Source organism: Tachypleus tridentatus, chromosome 2 (assembly GCF_004210375.1).
Source record: "Tachypleus tridentatus isolate NWPU-2018 chromosome 2, ASM421037v1, whole genome shotgun sequence".
In the NCBI taxonomy this organism is placed as follows: domain Eukaryota; kingdom Metazoa; phylum Arthropoda; class Merostomata; order Xiphosura; family Limulidae; genus Tachypleus; species Tachypleus tridentatus.
This window is the reverse complement of record NC_134826.1, coordinates 56,860,526-56,886,597: the sequence shown is the minus strand read 5'-3', so window position 1 is coordinate 56,886,597 and position 26,072 is coordinate 56,860,526. Positions and strand designations below refer to the sequence as shown.

At 32.2% G+C, this 26,072-nt stretch overlaps 1 protein-coding gene across 1 annotated transcript in view; it reads right to left on the bottom strand.

Annotated features, from left to right (window-relative positions):
* Nucleotides 1–1,107: 1,107 nt before the first annotated feature.
* Nucleotides 1,108–26,072, bottom strand: part of LOC143243903 (cyclic nucleotide-gated channel rod photoreceptor subunit alpha-like) — a 188,239-nt gene continuing 163,274 nt past the window's right edge. Inside the window, exons 2-4 of the mRNA XM_076487672.1 lie at nt 14,172–14,465; nt 11,052–11,357; nt 1,108–5,028 (exon numbers count right to left, since the gene is read on the bottom strand). Coding sequence (XP_076343787.1) covers nt 4,262–5,028; nt 11,052–11,357; nt 14,172–14,465 — 1,367 coding nt within the window. The 3' untranslated portion in view covers nt 1,108–4,261. The remainder of the gene's footprint in view (nt 5,029–11,051; nt 11,358–14,171; nt 14,466–26,072) is intronic.

Here is a 26,072-nt window from a genome sequence, read left to right as displayed (position 1 = left end):
TACTTCAATCCACCTTGAAGGATGGGACACATTGTGATATATACTTTTTATAAGTTTAAATAAAGAGTCAAATTAATTCAGTAAGGAATATTATCATTGACATAAGAAATTTGTATTTATGATAGGGATAATTATGTTTTAAATTTCAATATAATATTTAAGAATAAGAGCTTTTAAATTACATGCTAGAGATGTAAACGTTCAACTTAAAAAAAGAGAGTCAAACTTATAAAAAGAATAATAATAATTATTATTAAAATACATTCGTGAAACAATTATATAAATTATTGATTCGTTTTGGTTGAGTAATTAATAGTGATTTATCAAATGAATAATATAATTAATTATAAGGGTACTGTGATACAATACTGGAATTAGAATCTTTAATCTGAATGGTATTTTATGTGATACACGGCTGAGGCGCAAACTCTCCCTATTTTGAAATACACAGATAATGCAGCCATTAAAAACTACTCGTCTTCAAAATGTTTTGACTGGTCCTTTGAACCTATAACGGAGAAAGACTGTCATTTACGAGACGCGCTAGCTGGAAATGTTAAGTGTATTCAGAGGACTCACAACTCGAGCCTAGGACGTTACGACTGAGAATCCAATGTGTTAACGACTAGACTACGTTCGCCGAAAGTTAATATACAACTGCAGCAATGGATTTTGTAAGCAGTGTGAGTTGAATTGTGCAGATAAATTTCACTGCCAAAAATTATAGTGTGGCATGAAAATTATTAAGAATGTCTCTTCAAAATGAATTGAATGAATCAGAACACAAATGTGCGTATACACTAACAAAACCTGTCCTATACCATAAGCTAAATAGAATTGGTAAATATCATCTGTCACTTCAGAAATAAATCAAATACGTGTAGGGATTAAAGTGTGTTATGAATGATCGGTTGGATATGTTCATTATCTACAATATTTTCGATGGTAATACCAATTACGAGGTTCGGTTACCTTGGAAAACCGGAATTAGTGTAATTTATCTGCGATAAAATATTCATGTAGTTTTTAATTTTTCCATTACAAAAGGAAAATATAAGACACACAACTTCTGTCATCAGAAATAATAACTTTTATTAAAAATTGGATATTTCATATGTATTTAAACGCATTAGGCTTAATTTGGAATCAGTATAAATGAGTTACACTACTCAGAAGTTCATGCAAGTTAATGATAAAAGTAAAATTTAAAGGTCTTGGTTATCGCAGTACATTTCATTTTTCATAGAAGTACATTAACACCTGAAAGATTTTAAAAATTATTTTGAAAAATATGCAGTAAAATCTATAGCTTAATATTTACCTAATTTTAAATGTAATATTTATTGTAGACTTATTTATATCTTAAAGGTTTAATTTAAAAGGAAGAACTTGTTATTGTGAACTTGGCATTTCACTCACGTGAAAATAACATTACGTTAACAATGATAGAATGTAGCTGTAGTTTATTCAATACTTTCTCTTTAAGTGTATTCGAATGGGTTAATTTTTGCTGCGCAATTTCGAAATAGAAGATCAGATATTTATATTTCCTCTATTATTGCTCAACTTTTATTGAATATTTCAATTATTATCAGTCCCTTCTACGAGTGGTAATGTTCCCGTTTGTACGGTCTTAGATATATTTGTTGTACGAATTAAATATGTTAACAGTCTAAAGTAAAGAGTTTAAACATTCAAGAAGAACAGGATTAGATGTATGCGAAACTTACAGACCTCAGCAAGAGTATATACTCTTATACTGTATATCCTGTAAGTCTCATCTTGTTGTGCATGTTGATTATTCAAGTCACTTACTTTATACAAGACCAGCACTTATAACACGTCTTAAAGAATTTCTCTTCAAAGAATTACTTAAAATGTCGAAATTTGTATTCCTCAATAAAACAAGTGGCGACAACGTGTAAAGATGTTAGTTACTGAAAATACAAAGAATAAAAAAGCCAACAACGATTTTTTTAAAATTAAATGGAGGTTTACTGTAATGTACTTTACACCTACGTTTAGTGAATTACCGTCTTAAAACTATTTGTTCCATTACTTCTTTTTTTCTCAACCATTAATAAACATTTAAAAAATACGTTCATGATAATATTTAATATGCTGTTAAAATGGTTTAATTTCAATGTATTGGCACTTTCTTCAGGAATAAGGCGAGGGTTAAAGTGTTTGATGAAATAATTTTGGGCTTTACTCATGTCTAAAGAATTGTAAACAATGCCGAGTAAATTACTGGTGTTTTCTTTTATAACCTTTTACAATTGCAACGATCACAGGGACTAAGGGTGTGCCATGCTGTACAGTTTAATGCATCATATTAATGAAATCAAATAAAAAATAAAGTTTTATTGTACCACTAAAAATGAAAAGTAACTTCTAAAACTAGTTGTACATTTCAGATCGTTATCTCATTATGTCATAAATCTGACTTGCAATCTAATAATTGACGTAATCAGACAGAACAAAAATATGTGACATCAATCGATATGTCTTGAAGGTATCATAAGGAAATCTCTTCCCGTAACACTTTAAAATTATTACTTCCAATATCAGTTACTCAAATAAGAAATTATCATAAGGTCTTATTAAAGAAATATATATATACAACTGAAGTCGTCACTTCCACATGATATCTAATTATATAAGATATTTAACCTACGTGGAAGACAATGCATACAAATCACTTCTATGTTTTTGGTAGCAATCAAACCCTTATAAAATTTCTTTCGGTCCATTAAAAATGAAATTATTTTTGTACGATGTGATTCCATTTATCTTGTTTTCTTTTACACCTTGAACAATTTAATTAATTTCCACAGTTTTTGCTACAATAAAAACTTAAGGGAGAAAATCGTTCCAGTTTCATAAAACGTAATAGGTATGATAGTATTTATAATGAGGCTATGACTGATGTTAAATAAAAATCGTTATATTTATCAACAATTAATTAATTTCAAGTATCGCAAGTATTTTTACAAGCATTCAGAGAAACAAACAAACAATACAAACCAAGACGAATCTCACAAAAAAGTTATCGCTGCCCAATAACAGATTTCTGGAATGTAACATAGGTGAATAGAGATTAATATCATTTGCCATGTAGTTCTTCGAATATTTGCGAATTATTAAATAGTTTGTTTGTTTTCTAAAATGGATAAACTAAATTAATTTGTTTGAGCTACTGATCATAATATTAAGATTTCACTCACATACATACAAACATTCTTAACCACATTCATGTTTTTCAGTTACGAAATTATTAAAAACCTAATAACAACACCACTTACAGGAGATAATACAAAACCAGTAATTATGCTTAACGAGAATATAATACTTCGAAAGTGAATACTGAATGGAAATTAAACTCTGGTGTTGGTAAAAATATGCATAATGTATTATATATGTTAAATGATTTTTTGCATAAGTATGACAGTTATAACTTTAACATTAGCCGTTCTATTTTTTAAAATCTCTAATTATATTTCTTAGGGGTATAAGCAATGAATTACAATTTTAAGATTTTAGATTTGAAAATATTATTAAATATAGAAGCAACAAGTAACTGGAATTTTACAGAAAGAGGAAACATCTGTGGAAGTATCACTTATGAAGATAATTATGAAGGAAAAAGATTAACCGTATGTAAGCTGAGAATGTTTGAAGAAGTGTGAACGCATTACAGAATGAATTAGTTGATATGATATTTAGTTTAAATATGGTTTACATCTTTCACTCTGTTGAAATTACATTACAGAATAAATTAGTTGATATGATATTTAGTTTAAATATGGTTTACATCTTTCACTCTGTTGAAATTACATTACAGAATGAATTAGTTGATATGATATTTAGTTTAAATATGGTTTACATCTTTCACTCTGTTGAAATTACATTACAGAATGAAGTAGTTGATATGATATTTAGTTTAAATATGGTTTACATCTTTCACTCTGTTGAAATAACATTACAGAATGAAGCAGTTGATATGATATTTAGTTTAAATATGGTTTACATCTTACACTTTGTTGAAATAAGCTCAATACTTCAAAACGACCTCCTAACCAAACTGACATTCCATATTCATCAAAGGTCACCTTAATCATCATCCAGTTGGTCTTTTGTTGTACACATTCTTGGTTTCTAATAACATATTTATATTTGGGCTTTCACAGATTATGAAAGAGGAGGACTTTCTAGGGCACAGGAAAAGGTTAAAATCATAACATTTTTAGACTAACGACTTTCAAATAACAGATTCACGATTACGCTCATTTTCGTCAGTGCTTTCGCAGCTTATCGGACTGGTCTCACCTCCAGTTCCACATACCTGCAGTTCAATCTCTGCTAACCTGTTTTCTACTTCCCACTGTTGATGGCTCAGTTTTATGCCCATAGAGGCATTTTCTGTTTCTAAAGTCATCAGTCTTTCGCGCAGTCGTTTGATCTCCGTTATTAAGCTTTCCGGATGGGAATCTCTTTCCGAGTGAGGTGTGACCCTTCCTACATGGTTCACAGAAATGGGTGACGGCACTGGCACGTGAGGCGAATGACTACTGTAAAGTGTACGGTCAACTCCAGTAGAACACACCGCTGAATAGTCACTAACAGGAGACACATCAAAAGCGTTATGGATGGAGGAGTGAACAAAGTAAGGTGACGGTGACAATGGTGTAAACAAATCAGTAGGTGAAGTGGTTGCAGCTATAAGTTGTCGCTCGAGGGAAGAATCTATAAGATAGAGCCTACCTCTGGTATGCGTTGGGCATGAACTCTTTAAAGTTGATTCGATCTGTTCGTATACAGGTGTTTCTCTCTGCTGAATATCGTCCACGCTTGTTCTACGGCTTCTGGTTCCACTACCTGTGGCCCTGATGTTCTGTTTACAGTCGTCGTCTGACAGTAGAGTTGCTACAGAAGCAGTAATGAACGGTTCTCGAGGAATGTTTTCCAGAGGAACTTGCCCTCTGGATTCCAGGAGACCTGGGGTACTATAGCTTCGACTCATGGGAACTGGAAGAAATATAAAACAAACGATCAGTATTTACAAGAGTAGAGAGCAGATCATTCATAGGGTAATAAAGTTTGAATTGAGGTTTTGTAATTCGATAGTTACTAAAATTATCTAATTATACTAGAAACTATGAGAAACAACAAAAGTTCTACTGAAGATAATAAACATTTTCAATGAGCTAGTTATTTGTATTATTACATCATAGACCTAGATAATGATGATGAAGTAGCCGTATGATTCAGCCTATTAAAATCAACATTAAACATATAAATCAAAGTATATAAAAACAGACTTTTTTATTTATGATCTAAAAATATTTGTTAAACATGTCGTAAGTTGTTAATCACTTATTGAATCAGTTAAACCATAAAACAGTTTAATGAACTTACTGTATTGAGTTCTAATTGTATTTTGAAACATTAAGATGAAAGTGTTGCTTATATATATGTTAGCCCCCCCCCAGTGGCTTAGCGGTATGTCCGCGGACTTACAACGTTAAAAACTGGGTTTCGATACCCGTAGTAGGCAGAGCACAGATAGCCCATTGTGTAGCTTTGTGCTTAATTCAAAACAACAACAATATATATCTTAAGAGTTATGGTACGTGAAACTTTCTTATTAAAAAAAATAACCAGGCAGAGAAAGTTTTTTTTCAATTTCTGTATACAATTAAATGTTTATTATATACACAAAGGTATTTTAATAAGTGTTGTAATTGTGATGTTGTTGATATTTTCTATATTATTGGCATTTTATGCAATACAAGTATCGAATGGCTAAGTAAGATATGGCAAGGTTCAGACACATTTTTGAACTTCCGAAAAGAGGGAGAGCAACCAGTTAATAACTACCCTTAATTACACTACTACTTTAAATTATATACAGGAAGTGACTATAAACTTTACAAAAGTTAAAATACGAAATATCATTGGCTCGAACCCTGAACCTTCTAACTCGAAGTTCTAAACGTTAACCACTAGAAGAGTTCAAAACAAAGTAAATGCTGCAATTATACATAAGGAAACAAGTCCAGTGATACTGGTTGGATATATTTTAAAAATATTTCAATCCTATTCTTATTAGCATTGTGATCTCTACAGCTAAATGAAACAGTCTAAATATGCCAACCAAAGTAAAGATTGAAAATCATTTTAAAAGCTATTCAACTAATATCTTTTTTATATATTAAAAACGGATGGTATGGATAGAGAAAGCATCAGCAGAGGAGCGAACAACATTTCGACCTTCTTCGGTCATAAGGCCTGGCATGGCCAAGCGCGTAAGGCGTGCGACTCGTAATCCGAGGGTCGCGGGTTCGCGCCCGCGTCGCGCTAAACATGCTCGCCCTCCCAGCCGTGGGGGCGTATAATGTGACAGTCAATCCCACTATTCGTTGGTAAAAGAGTAGCCCAAGAGTTGGCGGTGGGTGGTGATGACTAGCTGCCTTCCTTCTAGTCTTACACTGCTAAATTAGGGACGGCTAGCACAGATAGCCATTGAGTAGCTTTGTGCGAAATTCCAAAAAACAAACAAACAATCTTCAGTCATCGTTAGCTTCACAACGAAAGAAAGAGATAGCTGACCGATAGCGGACCACATGTTTGAAGGGGGTTGTGTAATTGAGTGTAGGAATGTAGAGGGCGTGCTTAGATTTTGGATTATATTAATTAATATATGTATAAAGGTGTTCCTTTGTATTGGTTTATTTTGGGCTTGAGTTGTTGTATAAGTAAGGCTTCTTTAATTTTGCGTTTGTTTATGTTTGTTTCTTGATTTAGTATTTGGATGTTTTCCAGTGTTCGAAAACGTATGAAGGTCACTTTTCGTGTTCTTTGAATCTGGTTTTCATTTTTCTACTTGTTTCTCCAATATAGAAGTCGTGGCAGTTATCAAATTGTATTTTGTAAATAATGTTGGTGTTGTGTTGGTCAGTGTAGTTTTTACATAGTATAGACCTTAGTTTTGTGTGCCTGGTTATTGAATAAATTTGGTTTTAACTGGAATGCCATATTTTGTTGGTAGTTTTTGCCAAATGTTGATTATATTTCTGCTGATGTCGGGAATATATGGTATGCAGCCGTATATGGTTTCATGATTTTTTAATTCGTGGGGTATATTTACCTTTGTTAGTTGATTTTGCTTTTTGTCTAGGTGTGTGCATATAATGTTTTCTACGTTTTGTGGAGGAAACTTATTGATGTTGATGAAGTAGTGTTTTTGTCTAATTCAGATTAATATCTCTTTATTTTTGTGTACTTTTTTATTTCAACATTTATTTTGCTTTAGCTACTTCTTATAGAAGTTTCTGGAATAACTAACTATTCCTACTTTCCCTATGCCCTGGCATAGCAGTTTCGATAAATGGTGGACAGAGCACAGACAGCCATCGTGTTGCTTTGCGCTTAACTTCAAACAATTACTTTACCTTGAAAATTTTCTTCTATTTATTTATTCAATTTTGTACGTCCGTGTAAGGTACACAATATCTATAAACTTTTAGAATAGTATATCTATCCCTTGTAGCTCTAATGTTTACAAAAATGAAAACTACGACAATAAATTTATAAGATTCAATCCTTACTTTAACCTACAAGTGTATAAGAAGCAAAAGCAAGAATTACATTTTATAAATTTGTGATTTTCGTTTTAATTCTTGTTTTATTATATTTTGCAGCATAATCTCTACAGTTCGTATTCACAGTGTTTAATATTCCTATTTGTTTAGTTTTTATGTTGTACCTGTATAAAGCGTATACTTTACAATTAGAAACTGTGGCTTGTATATCCATCTGTATGTAGCACCACATGGTGGGTTAAAAAGATACGTAAGTACTGCATGAAGTGTTTATAATTTTTAAAAATCGGCATATATTTGTCGGAATATGAAAAGTAGATATCCACAGACCAGTCAAGTAAGCTGGAGAAATCTTGCAGCGATAATCTGATCTGTCTAGGGGCTAGCCTCGCTGACGCAATCAGGTAAGTAGGTAATGGGCGAAAAACTTGCTGTTTTAGAAATTTTTGAATTATTATAACGTAAATGTCAGTGAGATTTTTAGAGTACTATTAGTGTATATGCTCATAAAATATCATAACCAATACTTTGAATGGTTGTTTTTTCGGAACGTGAATTATTTCGAATCCGTATCGATCCCTACTATTATTTTAATATAGGTATGAAAACGTTTTTTAAAATAAAGTACAGAACAATGTTTCGATCTTATTGGTTTTAATACCCATTCCAGCCGTCTTGAGATACATTGTTAAACTCTAGTTCTCTAAATATATATTAATTTATAATTTTTAGAAAATAATTTGAAATATTGGCTGTCACTGGTTCAAGTGAAGTCCGAACGTGCAAAAAATCACTCAAACAGTTTCGCTGACGAAAATCATGAAACACAAGGTAAGTTAGCTTACTACTACTATGTTTACTGTTAAAACACAAGGTAAGTTAGCTTACTACTACTATGTTTGCTGTTAAAACACAAGGTAAGTTAGCTTACTACTACTATGTTGGCTGTTAAAACACAAGGTAAGTTAGCTTACTACTATTATGTTGACTGTTAAAACACAAGGTAAGTTAGCTTACTACTACTATATTTGCTGTTAAAACACAAGGTAGGTTAGCTTACTACTACTATGTTGGCTGTTAAAACATAAGGTATGTTAGCTTACTACTACTATGTTGGCTGTTAAAACACAAGGTAAGTTAGCTTACTACTACTATGTTGGCTGTTAAAACACAAGGTAAGTTAGCTTACTACTATGTTGGCTGTTAAAACACAAGGTAAGTTAGTTTACTACTACTATGTTGGCTGTTAAAACACAAGGTAAGTTAGCTTTACTACTACTATGTTGGCTGTTAAAACACAAGGTAAGTTAGTTTACTACTACTATGTTGGCTGTTAAAACACAAGGTAAGTTAGCTTACTACTACTATGTTTGCTGTTAAAACACAAGGTAAGTTAGCTTACTACTACTATGTTGGCTGTTAAAACACAAGGTAAGTTAGCTTACTACTACTATGTTGGCTGTTAAAACACAAGGTAAGTTAGCTTACTACTACTATGTTGGCTGTTAAAACACAAGGTAAGTTAGCTTACTACTACTATGTTGGCTGTTAAAACACAAGGTAAGTTAGCTTACTACTACTATGTTTGCTGTTAAAACACAAGGTAAGTTAGCTTACTACTACTATGTTGGCTGTAAAAGTGGTGAACAAGAAAATCTTGCACATCCCCAGGATTTTAATCCAAATGAATATCTGTGCTGTGAACTGAAAAATCACATTGGTATACGCTGTAGACATCTGTTAAAAGGTACACCGACTCTAAGCTATTGTCGTGACAACTGGCCCAAATTAGTATCACGTGGAACATCTCAATCAAGTGTACTATTATTATTGTACAACAAACCGTAGTTTGTAGTTAACGGATCAAAATAAAGATTTAAGAAATACTGAAGTGTTCACTTAATTATACTTAAAACTATCCTGACGGGGTTTTAAAATAGTCAGACTTGAGTTTACACATACAATAACATATTTTACAGGAAAAACACTTTGTTGCCATCAAAATGTCATTCTTGACCTGTTTAATCCAATATGACAAGGTCGGTCCACATGGTTCCTGAAACACTTGTAAGAATAAAAGAAATTAGAGAGAAACACATTTTCCGTAGTTACACTTACAATGTTCCGAAGCCTTTGCTACTTTTTCGTAAAATAGCACCAATAATTTAAGAAGAAATGATTGTTCAACATAATTTACTTTTCGCGAGTTCTGGGTCACATTGAAACTGAAAATGACACAGTAAAGAATAACTTTTCTATAAAATGACGTAAATGTAGGAATGACTAATATCGGCCCTTCAAACATAATGTAAATAAGATAGTACGGATGGTATTTTCATCATCTCTACATAATGTGTTTAATAGAGTATTTCAACAGACGTAGGAAGGTTTATTTATAATCAAGTTCTATATTCAACGAGGTTACAATATGTAATGTTTATTGTTTATCTGTTATTGTCTGGTAATTCCTGTTTCAACCCGCATCTAAGTTTTGAAGACAAACATTAAATGTGTGTTAAGAAAGCAAATTTCAAGGGGTAATTATAACTTCGTTACACTAGAATTATGTTGTTGTTGTTTGTTAAATTATCATTATAAGTTATTAATGCTTATAAAAATAGATTCTCCGTTTTAAGACAAAACTAATTCACGTCAGTAAAGTTGGTTGGCGCCATTGTTTTCGTTTTCGAATTATCCTGTAATAAAAGAGAAGCAGAAGAAAGATAATTGTTTGTTTGTTTTGAATTTCGCACAAAGCTACACGAGGGCTATCTGTGCTAGCCGTCCCTAATTTAGCAGTGTAAGACTAGAGGGAAGGCAGCTAGTCATCACCACTCACCGCTAACTCTTGGGCTACTCTTTTGCCAACGTATAGTGTGATTGACCTTAATAATATAACGGCCCCATGGCTTAAAGGGCGATTATGTTTGTGTTTGATGTGACGGGGAATCGAACCTGCGACCTTATTTACATTTATATTTACAGATATTCTTAGAACTTGTGACTCAGTCATTACATAGATATTGTTATAAAAGGAAACACTATCTGGTACTGTAAAAGTTTGACGACCTAATAAGCGTACATTTAAGGTACCATTTCGATGAACAACCTGAGTCATCTCTTCACAGGTCTACCTTATAGGTGTTAAGAAACCGTTAATTTATGTAGGTATCCTAGCTACAGAAAAACAAAATATATGTTCGATATACATACTGTATCTATTAGTCTGAATAAGTCTGCCAGGGTTGTATTATTGAACTATATCCTTTTATGTAAGAAATTATGTGTACCTTTCTTGTAGCTGCTCTTCTGTTGGCATTTTTCTAACACAGTTTCACAAGATTATTAAGTGTGTACTAAAACTATGTAAATAAATAATCTAAATATCTGTGAACATCTGTAAACATTCGCGCCACTACTTAATAAAAGTATCAGAAATGCACGTACTGTTTTGAAGTGGATCTTTCTGATATTTCTCCAGTCTTTTCACGGCGATGGACTCCAACCGATCACGTGCTGCGGGGTAATCTTTGAGTACATCCCACATGTCTTGTTTGTTTAAACAGAAAAGGTCGGAGTAGCCAACTGATCGCACCGACGCTGTTCGTCTGTTGCCTGTTGTACTCATGTTCAAAATACTGATTTCACCGAAATAGCTTCCAGCCCTCAGGGTGGCAAGCACAGTCTTTCCATTGTCTGTAACTACTTCTAAACGGCCCCTATTAACTATGTACATCTCCTTTCCAACCTCTCCTGCAAAAAATAAAACGTTAACAAATGTCATGGATAACTAACTGTTAGAACGTCTACAATTTACCCAACTACTCACGTAAACGTACTTTTTACATTTATAGTTAGAGTTTAATAGATTTGGATAATTAGTATTATATTACAACGAAAATAGAACACTGTTTTCATAACTGGAACAATAAAAAGATGTATTATATTTAAAACTACCAATATTAATCTTCAAATGGAATAGATCGACCTTTGCCAGAAGAAAGTATAGACAGTTTTATTTGTTTAAAATAAACAAACAAGTTTAATATATACATATATAAATGCAATAAATACAAAAGACAAGCAGGGATTTTTCTAGGTCCTCACTCCTGGAGCAGATGGTATTTTGGTTTGATTTTTCTTGATGTTCATAGTGATACGAAAAGGAAACTATTCCCTTTCGGCTAACACTGTTCAACAACAAATAGATCCAGTGCTGAATAATAAAGCTATTTGGACTAACTGATATTTTATAGGTCAATTAGAATATTTTTAAAATATGAAAAAGATCAATAACATTCGTTCTTGTTTCTTTCTTTCTTAACTGACTTCACCGGCGCAGATGTCCAATAAAGTTAATATTAGTGACGTAAACCACACTAGATCGGGTAATTTTCATTCACGTGCCTTTTAATGTTAGTCTAGTGAATGTTGTTGGGAGAGATTGTTTCTTACTTTCATAATAAGCGCTGATTTCTTACATGATTATAAATATATATATTACAGAGTTACTAAATATTAACTTATAGGTTAAACTAAAAATGTGCCATGTGGTTATATTTATTGTAGAACTACATATTGTGTATGTTTAGTACAAACTATCACTATTTCGTTTCTTAGCATACATGTAACATTTGGAAGATGGATCATAGCTGCACTAGCTACCAAATCCATACATGTAACATTTGGAAGATGGATCATAGCTGCACTAGCTACCAGAAGAAAGCTCATAAGATTGGAAACTGGATCGTCATCAACACCCAAAGGATCACCACAATCACCAATATTCTTCAACATTTAAACCAGAGATTTAGTCAATCTAACCAGATGCCAAGTGATCACCTCTGTTGAGAACATTTTGAAATATGTCGGGAAAATAGGTAGCGTTTTGGCATAGATTTGAAAAAGAAATGTGAAAGAGAGAAATTCAACGGATAGGAAAGAACAGAAAACCAGGAGATATGTTAGCAGACCGCGACATGTGAAGGGAGAAAGTAATATGCTGCCAGATTTAAGCAAAACCTATTTTAGTAGTAGTAAATAACAGTTTGTTATATAACGCTAATATGAGTCGATTTCTGATAGTAATAAGTAAAATTTAAATGAAGTTGATGGAAACAGAAAGGTAAATAAATATCATAACACTTACAGATCAAACAGAGAAGTGTTTAAAAGGTGTATCAACAGAGACACTTGTGTGTGGACTTACGATTTATAATGTCAGTGAGGTAACAGATCACCGCTATATCTTAAACGTTCCCACGTGCAATAAACATTTGACCACAGTGAGTTCCAGCCTAGGTAAAATATGTAGAAATTGGGCAGACGGTGACAGAGAAAGTTCTACTAGAACCAATGTAAAGACCATAGTGGACATTTATTTGTCGTCATAGCCACATAACTTCTACACCAGAGATAAGAGTCTTGGTTGAAAATTCAACATTTTACAGGATAGTAGCATTCCGCATAAGGTTGATGGAGTATTTAAGTTTCTCACAAGATGATTAAGGGTAGAGCTAGAAGCTATAAGGGAACCTCCCATTTTAATTGCTAAAAATGCAAACAGGCAGTGTCACCAACATAATGTTTACATTAGTTCCTTTACAGATCTATGGCTAAAAGCAAAACAATTCGTATGCAATATTTATATGCAAATAATGTAGGGATGCAACTATGTGAGAAAGTTTACAAGAGAATCCCCTCTATCAAACATATCACAACTGTACTGGTAGGGTATTGGCTTTTTTTCTTCTCATAAACTTCAATCATGGAAGGTCTTCATGAATATTCAAAGGGTGAGTGTACTGAAAAACAAAACGCCATGTTGTGCAAGTGGGAGAAGTAAAATCCTGGTAATCATTATGATAGTATCTGGGCAGAAGGCTACTCGTAGCATTAGTATAGTAAATCTTCTGTGAGAGACGGTTGGCTTTCAAATAAGGAGCCAACACCTGTTGGTACAGAATTATCACCGAGTTCTCTCAATACTAAATAACATTAGTGATCTTCACTTTAAAACGAATATACACTATTGTTAAATACACAGTCTATACAGCAGCATAAATAACCACTGAAACAATTACACATCAGAGATGAAGTTCAACGTATAAAAAACACTCTAGTAAGTCATGTATTGAAACAGATTGTACTTATTAAGTTTCTTAGTTTTTATAATACTTTCGATGTTGCTTGTTGTATATAAAAAAATGTAACAAAAGTGGTAAAAAGTTGGTTTTAATGATCGTTGTGTTCTACTATGAGAACAGTATCGTGTGTTATAAACTGATCACCACACCATTGGGAGGATAGTGAGATTACTTTCATTTATATAACACATATGATTTACCATTTTTGTGTGATTAATTTTAGCGTTTCCACGTAAAAGCAACAGACTAAGTGATAATGATTTGGTGCCTAAATTACCTTTAAAATAAATGTAGTCTCCAGAGAATAATTTGATACCTAAATTACCTTTACGATAAATACAGTCTCCAGAGAATAATTTGATACCTAAATTACCTTTACGATAAATACAGTCTCCAGGGAATGATTTGATACCTAAATTACCTTTACGACAAATATAGTCTCCAGGGCTGAAAAGAACAGGCCGTAATCGCAACACCAGTTCGCATAGAAATCCAGCTTCTGTGTTCTGGAAAATTTCAACTTGTTTCAAAGTATTTAGATGAACATGAATAGCTATTTCTGCTTTGAGTTTATCCGGAAGAAATCCCACCGAGCGATCCTCATCCGAAGACTTTTGAGTCACCCAAAGGTAATCAAACCATTTAATCACCTTGTTCTGGAGATGGTCTGGTACTCTACGCATGCGCATGTAAGTCTTTACGACATCAAGCCTCGCTGGAAAAAAACAACAAAGATTTTGAAAGCATACACTCACAGGTGTATGTATATATATATAACTTCAAAAAATTTAACTTACAAACAGTCACACTTTAAAACAAAGAAAAAATAAAAAACAATTACCGTATTTAACTAGTTTCATTGTCAAACAAAAAGATAGAACCGCTTTGATGCTAGTTTATTTATGATATGAATAGAATAAACAAAATAATATTATATTTAGGTTTCTATTATTTTAAATGTTCTCTAAATACAAAGAAACATTAGAAGAAGGTGTTAGTTTGAACTTTCTAAAACTGATGATACTTTACATCGATTGTACTGATATTTTTACGTAGGCGACCTGCTAGTGATGTTATTGTGAAGTATCAAGTTTATTAACAGCATGGTATGGAAGTTTAACTAAAAGTAAGCAAATTAAGTTTATTAAAACGAAACATCTTTCTTGGTTATGTTAAGTTATAAGTACCTTGTTTCTTGAATGATATCACGGAGACAGTTGTGAGCTTTGATAGGAAAAATCCTTCAAAACTACATTCTCTCTATTCAGAGTTTTACTTGTTATAAGGCGTATATAATAGAAGTAATTCAAATTGCGAAACTGCTTCATTTTTGTTCCATGTTATTTAAGTATGAATTTTTATATATTTTTTATCATTGACAAACCTTTGTTTTAAGCAATTAATACATTTTTCAGAAACTAGAAAACAGATAAGAAATTGTTTCTTCCAAACATCGTAGATGTAAAACGTAATTTAAAAGAAAATTATGCAGAAATGATGCGTGAGAAATTACCGAAAGATGGCGTGACATTAAAAAATAACGTTTAAAATAACATTTAAAGCTCGTTGTTCAAGATTTTCATTAAATATTCAGTTCGGAGTGAAATAACGACGTAATCCATGAAATTACAGTCAACTTGGGCCTACGTTTTTTATTTTTACCCAACAAAACATAACTGTATACCATTCTTAGAAGCGGTTGATTTTAGTTTAGTTCATTAACAACGTGTCACACATGATAAATGCTTCTGGAGTAACGTACTTTTTCAGACAGTTCATAAGCAAGGTTCGTCGCTTCTAAAATTAAAACTTTTATACGAATAGAAACCATGTAAAAGTTCGTAATACAACCTGCAACGCAAAAGCACTAGCGTCGTTACACTAAATCATAAGTATATTGAATGAAAATAGTTTGTTTGTTTTGCATTTCGCACAAAGCTACTCGAGGGCTATTTGTGCTAGCCGTCCCTAATTTAGCAGTGTAAGACTAGGGCTTACACCACCGCCAACTGTTGGGCTACTCTTTAGCAACGAATAGTGGGATTGACCGTCACTTTATAACGCCCCCACGGCTGAGAGGGCGAGCATGTTTGGCGCGACGGGGATGCGAACCCGCGACCCTCAGATTACGAGTCGCACGCCTTAATACGCTTGGCCATGCCGGGCAAAATGAAAGTAGAGTAAAATTAACATATAGGTGCATGACACATGTTGTAGTTAAAATGTTGGTATGTTGTACGTATGACACAGCGAGGACAACCATCTTTATGGAATCATAAACTTCCAACACTTTAAGTGATGGAAGTTTTCAAATTAATTAATTGGTACAAACAACTCGCATAATGACAGTGTTGTTTCAACACAAATACATCAAAGAAAAATGTCAAAAGTTTGGAAATTTAGGTAGTTTTGAAAAATTAAATATCTGAAAATAATCATGTTACACCATTTTACTGGCTTATTTGAAAACATACTGCAATAAACGTGAAATGCGACTGTTCTAATCTTGGTTTGGTAAAGATATAGACGTTCTTAAATGTATTGATGCTTAGTTAATTTGTGTTTTTACTTATTAAATGTTGTTTTACATTGATGTTGTTAAAAGTGATAATGGTCAGTTAATTTTTGTTTTTACCGATTAAATGTTGTTTTTGCACAAAGATGCACAGTAGATTGTCTGCAATGTATTCATAATTAGGATATAGCCTCGAATTCACAGTTTATTAACTCTCAAGTTTGCTGCTTAGCAACAAGAGAACTAATTGGTTATTGAGTCATTAGTCACTGCTTGGTGTTTGTTGTTTATGGAAAGCCTCATTTATATGTTCACTAATTTCTTATTTAAGGAAAGTCTTATATACATATTCACTTATGAAATGGTTTGAATAAATTCGATACAAATTTTGATTGAAATGAATAATAATGTTTTAATGCAGCATATAATATATAATATAAATATAATTTACAGTTACTGTTCAAAAATATGAACTCTTTGGTTTGATTTCTTTTGTTTTGAAAAGTTGTATAATAGACTGTTTGCCCACTGCAAACAACAACCCTAAATGTTTTGGCATTTAGGTAATTAAGGTCACCGTTGAGAGACCAGAGGACCGTATACACGGGTGAGGACAGAGCAGTCTGTTCATGCGTCTTATTTGTGCGTCATGTTTTCATGCAGGTTTTTGTAACAAGACCAAATATTACAATCTACAGTTTATGGTTTTCGTTCTAAGTGCTTCTGGAAGCTTATGCGTTCTAATATAACATTATAATGACATGTGAACACAAAAAGCGACTTTTGATAAACAATGAACTTGAATTATTGGCTTTCAGATACTGCCTTAAATTTTGTTTCTGTTAAAGTTGACCATTGGAGATGATGAAAATTATTTGAAGATGGATGAATTTCATTATATATATTGGCGTTTGGAGTGAAGAAATTAACTTATTCTCTAAATTAGAATGCATGTATTAAATGTGTATTGGCCTTTCCGGTGCCGCCTTTGTTTCGCTCACCAGTTAATCATATTATGACCAACCTCACTTCTTCATCTTAAAAAAAAAAGTCAAAATAAAATAAACGTAAAAACCTCATGTAAATTTCAATAATTTTTCACGTGACGGGACGAAGAGGAACCACAACGTTCCTGACCACTCCAGTTGGAGAGAGAATTCTACAGACTTCTCTCTCTATAAACTGAACCCCTGCCACGTTCGTTTGGATAAATGTGTATTGGGCCCAGCATAGCCAGGTGGTTAAGGCACTCGAATCGTAATGCGATGATCGCTGGTTCGAATACCCGTCACACCAAACATGCTCGTTCTTCCAGCCGTGGGGGCGTTATAATATGATGGTCAATCCCACTATTCGTTGGTAAAAGAGTAGCTCAAGAGTTGGCGGTGACTAGTGATGACAAGCTGCCTTCCCTCTAGTCTTACATTGGTAAATTAGGGACGGCTAGCGCAGATAGCTCTCGTGTAGCTTTGTGTGATGCTCAAAAACAAAAAAATGTATTTTTCTTTAAAAATCTCCTTTACTTGTGCGAGTAACTTAATTTTTCTCTTTCCTGTCCACTGCAGTTATAAAAATGTAATTTTGAGCATTATAAGTCGCCAAATTTATATATTTGCTGAATTTTGTACTTAATAACAGTAATTATTACAAAGTAGATGTTATAAACTAGAGGTGGAACAATATTTAAATGGATGATTAACAAAACATAAGCCCCCCAGTGGCTCAGTGGTATATCTGTGGACTTACACCGCTAAAAACTGGGTTTCGATACCCGTTGTGGGCAGAGCACAGATAGCCCATCGTGTAGCTTTGTGCTTAATTGAAAACAACAACGAAACATAAATAAAGTATTTTCTAATTGAATTCCAACAACTGATAATGAATTTAAAAGTCATTGCTCCATAAATTTCCAAAATTACATTATTTTATATAAATTGATTACAAATTATGTAATTAATGAATAGTTAACACTATTTATACATGTCGTAGGTAAAATATTATAAAACAGAAATGTATTATGTACAAAATATAAATATTGAAATATGCAAGGTGAAAATATCAAGTTTTATTTATTGAAACAATATTTTATCCTAACTGAGATATTTTATTCCGGTTTTATTGTTGCGTTTTTATATGAGATATTACGAGCAACAGTTATTTCATATCCATTGTGTAGCAGTCTGGAGAAGGCCAAACATTAAAAAAACTAGAAAAGCTGCCAATAAAACGAGTAAAGAGCCTTAGTGACCTTATAAATAGAAGGTCAACAAATATATATATCGCTGACTCTTATAAAACGTAAAATTGTCCATTCATAACACAGTGAAGCCATTCTGTCGAAGCTTAGTCGAAAACGCATGTTATAATTCCGTAGTTCAATATTCGTCATAGCCACTTAGAAATTTTATTAGAGTGGCTCATGAGTAATTTACTTTGTTATTGCATTAGAATTAGTGATGGTAGTGATATTGATTCTCATGTACATTTTCATTTCAGTATGGCTCATTTTCATGTAATGTTTTTAACATTAGCTATGAAATATTCTATATAACGTTTAAAATGGTTTTTGCTTCATTTTATGAAGCACTTGGCATCTTAATAAGTGTAGTACATTTTTAACGCTTTTCAAAATTGCATACAATAAGTATCTATTATTAAGGTCTGAACTAAAAACAACTCTCGTAGCACATGCATTTGGTTAGAGCAGTTTTACTTAACTGGTTTCTTTACTTTGTCCCACTTCTTTTGGATGTTTTAAATCTGAGATATGTACTACTTGAGTGTAAAAGATAAAGCCTATTTTGTGATAAATTCTTCAATTTTTTCTTTCATATTGTCAGAAACAAAGCTCTTTGTTATCAAGAACTCGTTTTTACTTCAATCTTGTTCCGTAAACTGTTTTAAGTGAAAGTGGTGTTATCTAGTGATGTAATGTTCTATTAAATGGTTGCAATAAAACTGAGAAATGTGAACATCGCCTTAGTTTAACAACTTACCTCACCATCTATTGCATTAATACAACAGTATGAATGATGCAAGTTCAATTGACAAGGCACAGAAATCATACACTGTATGAGCCCTCGATCGCCAAAAACGAAAAAAAAAAGAAAAGAAAATGAGGATGGGTCAAGCCCATTTTCCGAAAACAACTATATTTCAAAACATTGTAAAAACTGTGTTCTGAGCAGTCGTATTTAGACAGCTGAATACTTATCTCTACCTTGAACTACTTTAAAACAATAAGGAATATTGGTTTATTTTGTTATCCACTTAGTATTTATTGTAATATACAAGGAAGACGTTTATCGATTATAGTATATGTTGTTAGATAGAAAGTGAGCCCCATCTTAAAAACATCTTCTTGGGTGCCTAAGCTGGGCGATTTTTAGTACAAACTTAACCTGAGCTCAGTGTATTGCCAAAAGTATTCAGTTAAATTGTGTTATTAATATAGCTTAAATTTGGTTGAAGTTCAAGATAGTTCTAAATATTTTCAAACGTATTCCGATCTTCAGATTGTGATGGCTTAGAATAATAGTTGAAGTCGCTGTCCTGCTCTATGATCGAATTTGATATAATATAAGTGATATAGTTTCTTCATTAATACGTAAAGTAGCTATCAAACAGCTTGGAAATACAATATTTTGAGATGGATATAATTGTCAACAGCACTCATATACGCTGTGTGATATTTACCCTTCAAAAAGAAATAAAAGCTCAATTCCGACACAAGTATTTTCCCCACACTATTATGCTTTCTCCAACAGTTTGAGTATTCAGGAGAACATACACAATGTCATGTGTTTTATTTAGTTTCCTTAATATTTCAGTTCTATTTCAAGTACAGAAAGGTCGAAACACGATGTATGAGACCACACATTCCCAGTGAATCATTATAAGGTGTTTGAAGTTTCACTGAATTCGTTAGGTACATTTTTTCCTCAGAATTAGTGGTTTGATATTGACGTTTATTTTACCATGTTTTTTGCACAGCATGGTTCGAGATAATCGAGGAATCACAGTAATTTTAATTAACTTATTTTGGAGTTACTTTAACATCTTTTTCACCTTAAAGTTCTACTTAATAGTCGTTTTCCTCAGCACGTCATCAACAATTGATGACCATTGGTCTTCCCACTAACAGACCCTCTTTCCATTGTTGCTGATAAAACACTAATATAGATTCTTTTAACATAATAAAATAATAAGGATAATGACTTATGTTGGACGAATACTTACCAGCATACTTTTTCGGTGTTGTAACCGCAAATAAATAGTACTTATAAATGCACATTTTTTAAGGGAGAGAAGCTAGGATATTAATAAGGAGTTCATTCGGGGAAATATCCAAATATGAAAGAGCAAAAATAGTTGCATCCTTATATCTTATGTTTATCTCCACGAAATCATTACGAAATAAGTAACAATAAACTGTAACATATTTCTGTGTTTGTAACAGATTAGTTATGGTATAATAACTATCTTTGTAAGATATCAAATCAAAATTTCTAATGTCAATTTATAAAGTACTCTCGAATAGGATATGAACAGTATTAGAAATATGCTTTAAATGTTATCTCGCTAAAACGAAAGGATGCAAAGAGAAAATACGAAGCGAAACGGAATACTACAAATAATAAAATAAGTATGATAATTTGGTTCAGATGGAGGAATGCTGAGCATTTTATACGTCAATTAACATATATAAAACATATTGCAATTTTAGTGGTAAACGTTAGATATATCAGTAGTTAATAAATATAATATTCATGTAAACCTTTTTATTACCTCGAATTTTGAGAAACGTTTTCAGGTCGCACATTGAAATAATACTGGCTATTTTCTTTAACATTTTAAACAGCGAAGATCGACACATTAAATAATGTTGGGAAATTTAGCTGAACCTTAAAACAGTAACCACGGTGATAATAATTAAGACTTATAACATGCATACTGTTAATTAACAAAGAATATATATGTACCGGTAGTTTAATACAAGTACGGCTGTATTACTTACCAAGTGTAATTATTTTCTGAGTTTTAATAATAGTAGATTATAGTTAAGAATAAACATATTCATAACAGTAGATAAGATGTAAGACTGCACCTAATAATCATGATATATACATGAGTTAAGGTTGAATATGTTAATGGTTTGGTTTGGTTTTTGGAATTTCGCACAAAGCTACTCGAGGGCTATCTGTGCTAGCCGTCCCTAATTTAGCAGTGTAAGACTAGAGGGAAGGCAGCTAGTCATCACCACCCACCGCCAACTCTTGGGCTACTCTTTTACGAACGAAAAGTGGGATTGACCGTCACATTATAACGCCCCCACGGCTGGGAGGGCGAGCATGTTTGGCGCGACTAGGGCGCGAACCCGCGACCCTTAGATTACGAAGCGCACGCCTTAACGCGCTAGGCCATGCCAGGCCAAATATGTTAATAATAGTAAGATAAGAGTTACGGTTGAGCCTATTACTAATAGTATGATAAGAGGTAAGGTTGAATCTAATAACAATACTTGATAAGAGTAACGTTTGAACCTATTAATAATAATAGATAGGAATTAAGGTTAAACCTAATAATAATATATTTATCATTACAAAGCGAGGCAACAAAACAGGTGTGACATGTCTGCCCTACACTGAAGACATCTGCTGTAACAATGTATTTGTCCTTACTTAAAAAGACGAGTGGAATGGTTATATTGTATGTTATATAATTCCAAAAGTACATTTCTATCCACTTTTACACTGGAGGTAATATATGTTGGTCCCTTGGGAAGCCACAATACCTTAAATCTCCATGTTTTTACTTCACTGATAATGTAAAATGAACATCTTATAGACGTAAGATTATTCGCAACCTGACTTAATAATACCATCACCATCTTAGACAAATTTCAATTAGATTGAAATTTGGTTTAAATTTCTTGATCGACACATTTTATTTGACTGCAGCATCTTGCTTATTTTTGGAACTACATGTTATATTTTCGTTTTACGTCAGTGATCCATTTAGAGGTAAAAAGAGTTATGTTTTGAGAAACCAAGCAAAAAATACCTCGAATCAGTGTTGAGGATATATGACGTTTGTTGTTTTTTTAAATAAGGTCGGAATAGATTAATTAATTTAAAAACTCTTACGCTGTTTATCAATATATTTGTTTTCATAAGGGACGATATTATCTGAGATGGAATGCACATTGTTTAAATTAATGCAAAAACAACATTTGCAGTTCGAGACCAAGAATGTGATGGGTACGTGCAATTCTTCAAATAGTTGGAAGGGAAATGTGGCGATAGTGAAATTGTACAGAGCTGTCATACAATATGTAATTTGTACAGAGCTGTCATACAATATGTAATTTGTACAGAGCTGTCATGCAATATGTAATTTGTACAGAGCTGTCATACAATATGTAATTTGTACAGAGCTGTCATGCAATATGTAATTTGTACAGAGCTGTCATGCAATATGTAATTTGTACAGAGCTGTCATACAATATGTAATTTGTACAGAGCTGTCATACAATATGTAATTTGTACAGAGCTGTCATACAATATGTAATTTCTACAGAGCTGTTATACAATATGTAATTTGTACAGAGCTGTTATACAATATGTAATTTGTACAGAGCTGTCATACAATATGTAATTTGTACAGAGCTGTCATACAATATGTAATTTGTACAGAGCTGTTATACAATATGTAATTTGTACAGAGCTGTCATGCAATATGTAATTTGTACAGAGCTGTCATACAATATGTAATTTGTACAGAGCTGTCATACAATATGTAATTTGTACAGAGCTGTTATACAATATGTAATTTGTACAGAGCTGTCATACAATATGTAATTTGTACAGAGCTGTCATACAATATGTAATTTAACGATGAACAAAATGTGAGAACCTTAGATATTCTTGCCATAAATAAACCAAAGTTCAATTTTGATCTAAGCTATTTTAAAAACAAAACGAAACGAAATAAAAACTGTTCTGTTGGATTAAAAATAACACTAAATTTACAGAGCATTTTACTTTTAATAACGATTTTATCTCCTTGACTTTTGCAATGCTGTTTATATTGTCAAAAACTGAACTCATTTCATGAGCTTTTCCTCGAACAACAGCAGAATATACACACAAGACAATGAACAATACTACATATCTGAAGAATCTTAAGCTTCAACTGCTTGTAGATGTTTCTGATTTCACTCCTTCACTAAATGTAAATATAAAACATTTAATTATAAGAAGAGAGATAGTGAGAAAGTATCAAAACGAATTCTGTCCTCAAACATCTTGATAGTAGAGAAACAGAAAGATGAAACCTAATGCAAACCATACCTGTCTTTCAAAGGATCGCAACGATTGTCTCAGTTAATTTGTATGTAAAATAATACAAAATAGCGATAATAAAATAATCCATAATTCATTATAGCTAAAAGATGCATGAGTTGTGTAAATTCTGTGGTCAATACTATATTAACTTACTATAGTTAGTGGACATCCTGATCCTTACTGATTTGTAATATTATTATATATTTTATCTATCGAAACATATTTAGTTTATTTTATACTTGTAAAATAATAACATTGGTTGCCAATGGACAATAGTACAGTATGAGTGTGTATGAAGAGTCAAAAACGAAAACTAAGTTTGACAGATATAAAACGACACTTGGAAAAAAATACAGTAATTAAATTTATTGAGGCTTAAGTGAATACAGATGAATCTCAGGCAATTCCAGTAACTAGCAAGAAACTGGGAGAGAAACTATCTCGAGAAGTAACTATATGTTTTAAACGCTAGGGTCCAAAAACATCGTCCTAATTTTACTAATTAGCTAATTATTCGTCACATTTATTTTCTTTTTGTTATCATTTGTTTTGTTTATGTTGCATTAATATTGTAATTCATTTATACCTTCTGAGGCAGAAGAGAATGGAACAATATTAGACGTTTTCATCTGTTGTTAACAAGCAAATGGGTAACTGTTAAATTAATAGCATTGATTTATATCACTGCTAGAAAAAGAACAAAGAAATAACCTGAATGAAAGCACGCATTTTTCAAAGCTTTTGTTTCAATCGTGGACAAGTAGTAGCAGGCATTAGTCCTTCCCATCGTTGTACTTTACATGTGCTTTATATGAAAAAGTTACACACCACTATTGAGGACAAAATTAATAAATGTTTCATGTACATGTAATAAGTATGGTGTTATTTAAAAAAAATCAATTTATGAATATCATCAGTAAATCCGAATGTGTTTCTTTTTTAAAATTAAGATACAACTATAAAGTGTATAACGTATACACCATTGATTTCACACGTTGAAGGATGGAATGAGCAAGTCCTCATAGTTTGGAAAATAATTATTAACTCCATAACATCATGTTTCTATATTTTTAAATGTCTTTATGAGCATTATACATTTTCCATGATAAATACACATACATATATACATATAAAACACAAACACGTGTGTAAATAATACGTCATTATTTACCATCTGATGTAACCATATTGCTATACAATATATATTTTGAAGTATCTTTAATTTTAGGTTAACCCTTTTTAACAGAAATGAAGAAACGAATAACAGTAAGAGCTCAACAAATACTACATTAAAGCTAATAAATTGATAATATTATAAAAACAAATAACTATATAAGTAAGTATGTTTTACACGACTGGTCAAAAATGTTATAGTAGACTTATCATAGTTTCTGTTAAATTCGTTTTCACCACCACTACCCATAAGTAATAATACAGAGTAAATAAGGATTGATATCTCTTCACATTAAACCTACGTACAGTAATTAACCACAGAACAGAAGAAAGAGAAAAGAAATAATTCGCAACTTCAGAGTTCCTAACAAAAGCAGTTGAAACCCAGTTAATAGTCCATCTCAGTTCTGGTTTAATATCCAGTAGTCAAAATGAGATTTAATCAGAGTGAAACCTTAAGGTTCTTTTCTTTTCAAAAACAGCTAAAGATTAGTTAATGAAATTCTCTTAAACCATTGGTCAATAAACTTCATTACAGTTTAGAAATGGATGAAAGTTAAATTAATAAGCATGCATTTAATACTCCCATTTTAAAAATGGATTGATGATTTCAATTTAATATGTAACAATAATTAGGCTACCAACAGAACGAAACGCATTTCGACCAAGTACTTTGGATTCATTAGAGAATTTATGCTCTCTCCCCATATAAATATATGAATCTACACGAAAATACCTAGTCAGTAATTAAATACGAGACTAATTGATCATACACAAAGCAAAATCATGAATATTTATTCAAACACAGTTCATGATTGCTATACACATCTCATGTAACTGTTTTTTCTAAAAGGACTAAAAAAACTTTAATGTGATAGTTCGCCACTAGCTTTAAAACACTTACAAATAGTGTTTCAAATATTTTTGAGGCGATTAAAAACACAGTGAGTATTAACGGGTGCCAGAATTTCTTGCATTTACGGCATATGATGTTACAATTCACTTCACGATACAATTTATCATTTCAGTTTTATGACTTACATTAAAGATCAATATGGAAGCTGTATAAGGTTTATTCATAACTAACATGTAAACGTTACAGGTGTTTTCACACATGAATGTTACTTTTGTTTTTGTTTTTTCAAGTTAATGTATAAGAAATGAGAATGAATAAACTTATTCATACACAAACACAGTGAATTTCATGCATTTAATATTATTAATTTTCACATGAATGTTCAAAGAAACAGATTTCAGGGCGAGTGGTTTATTATAGATATAAGTGGCC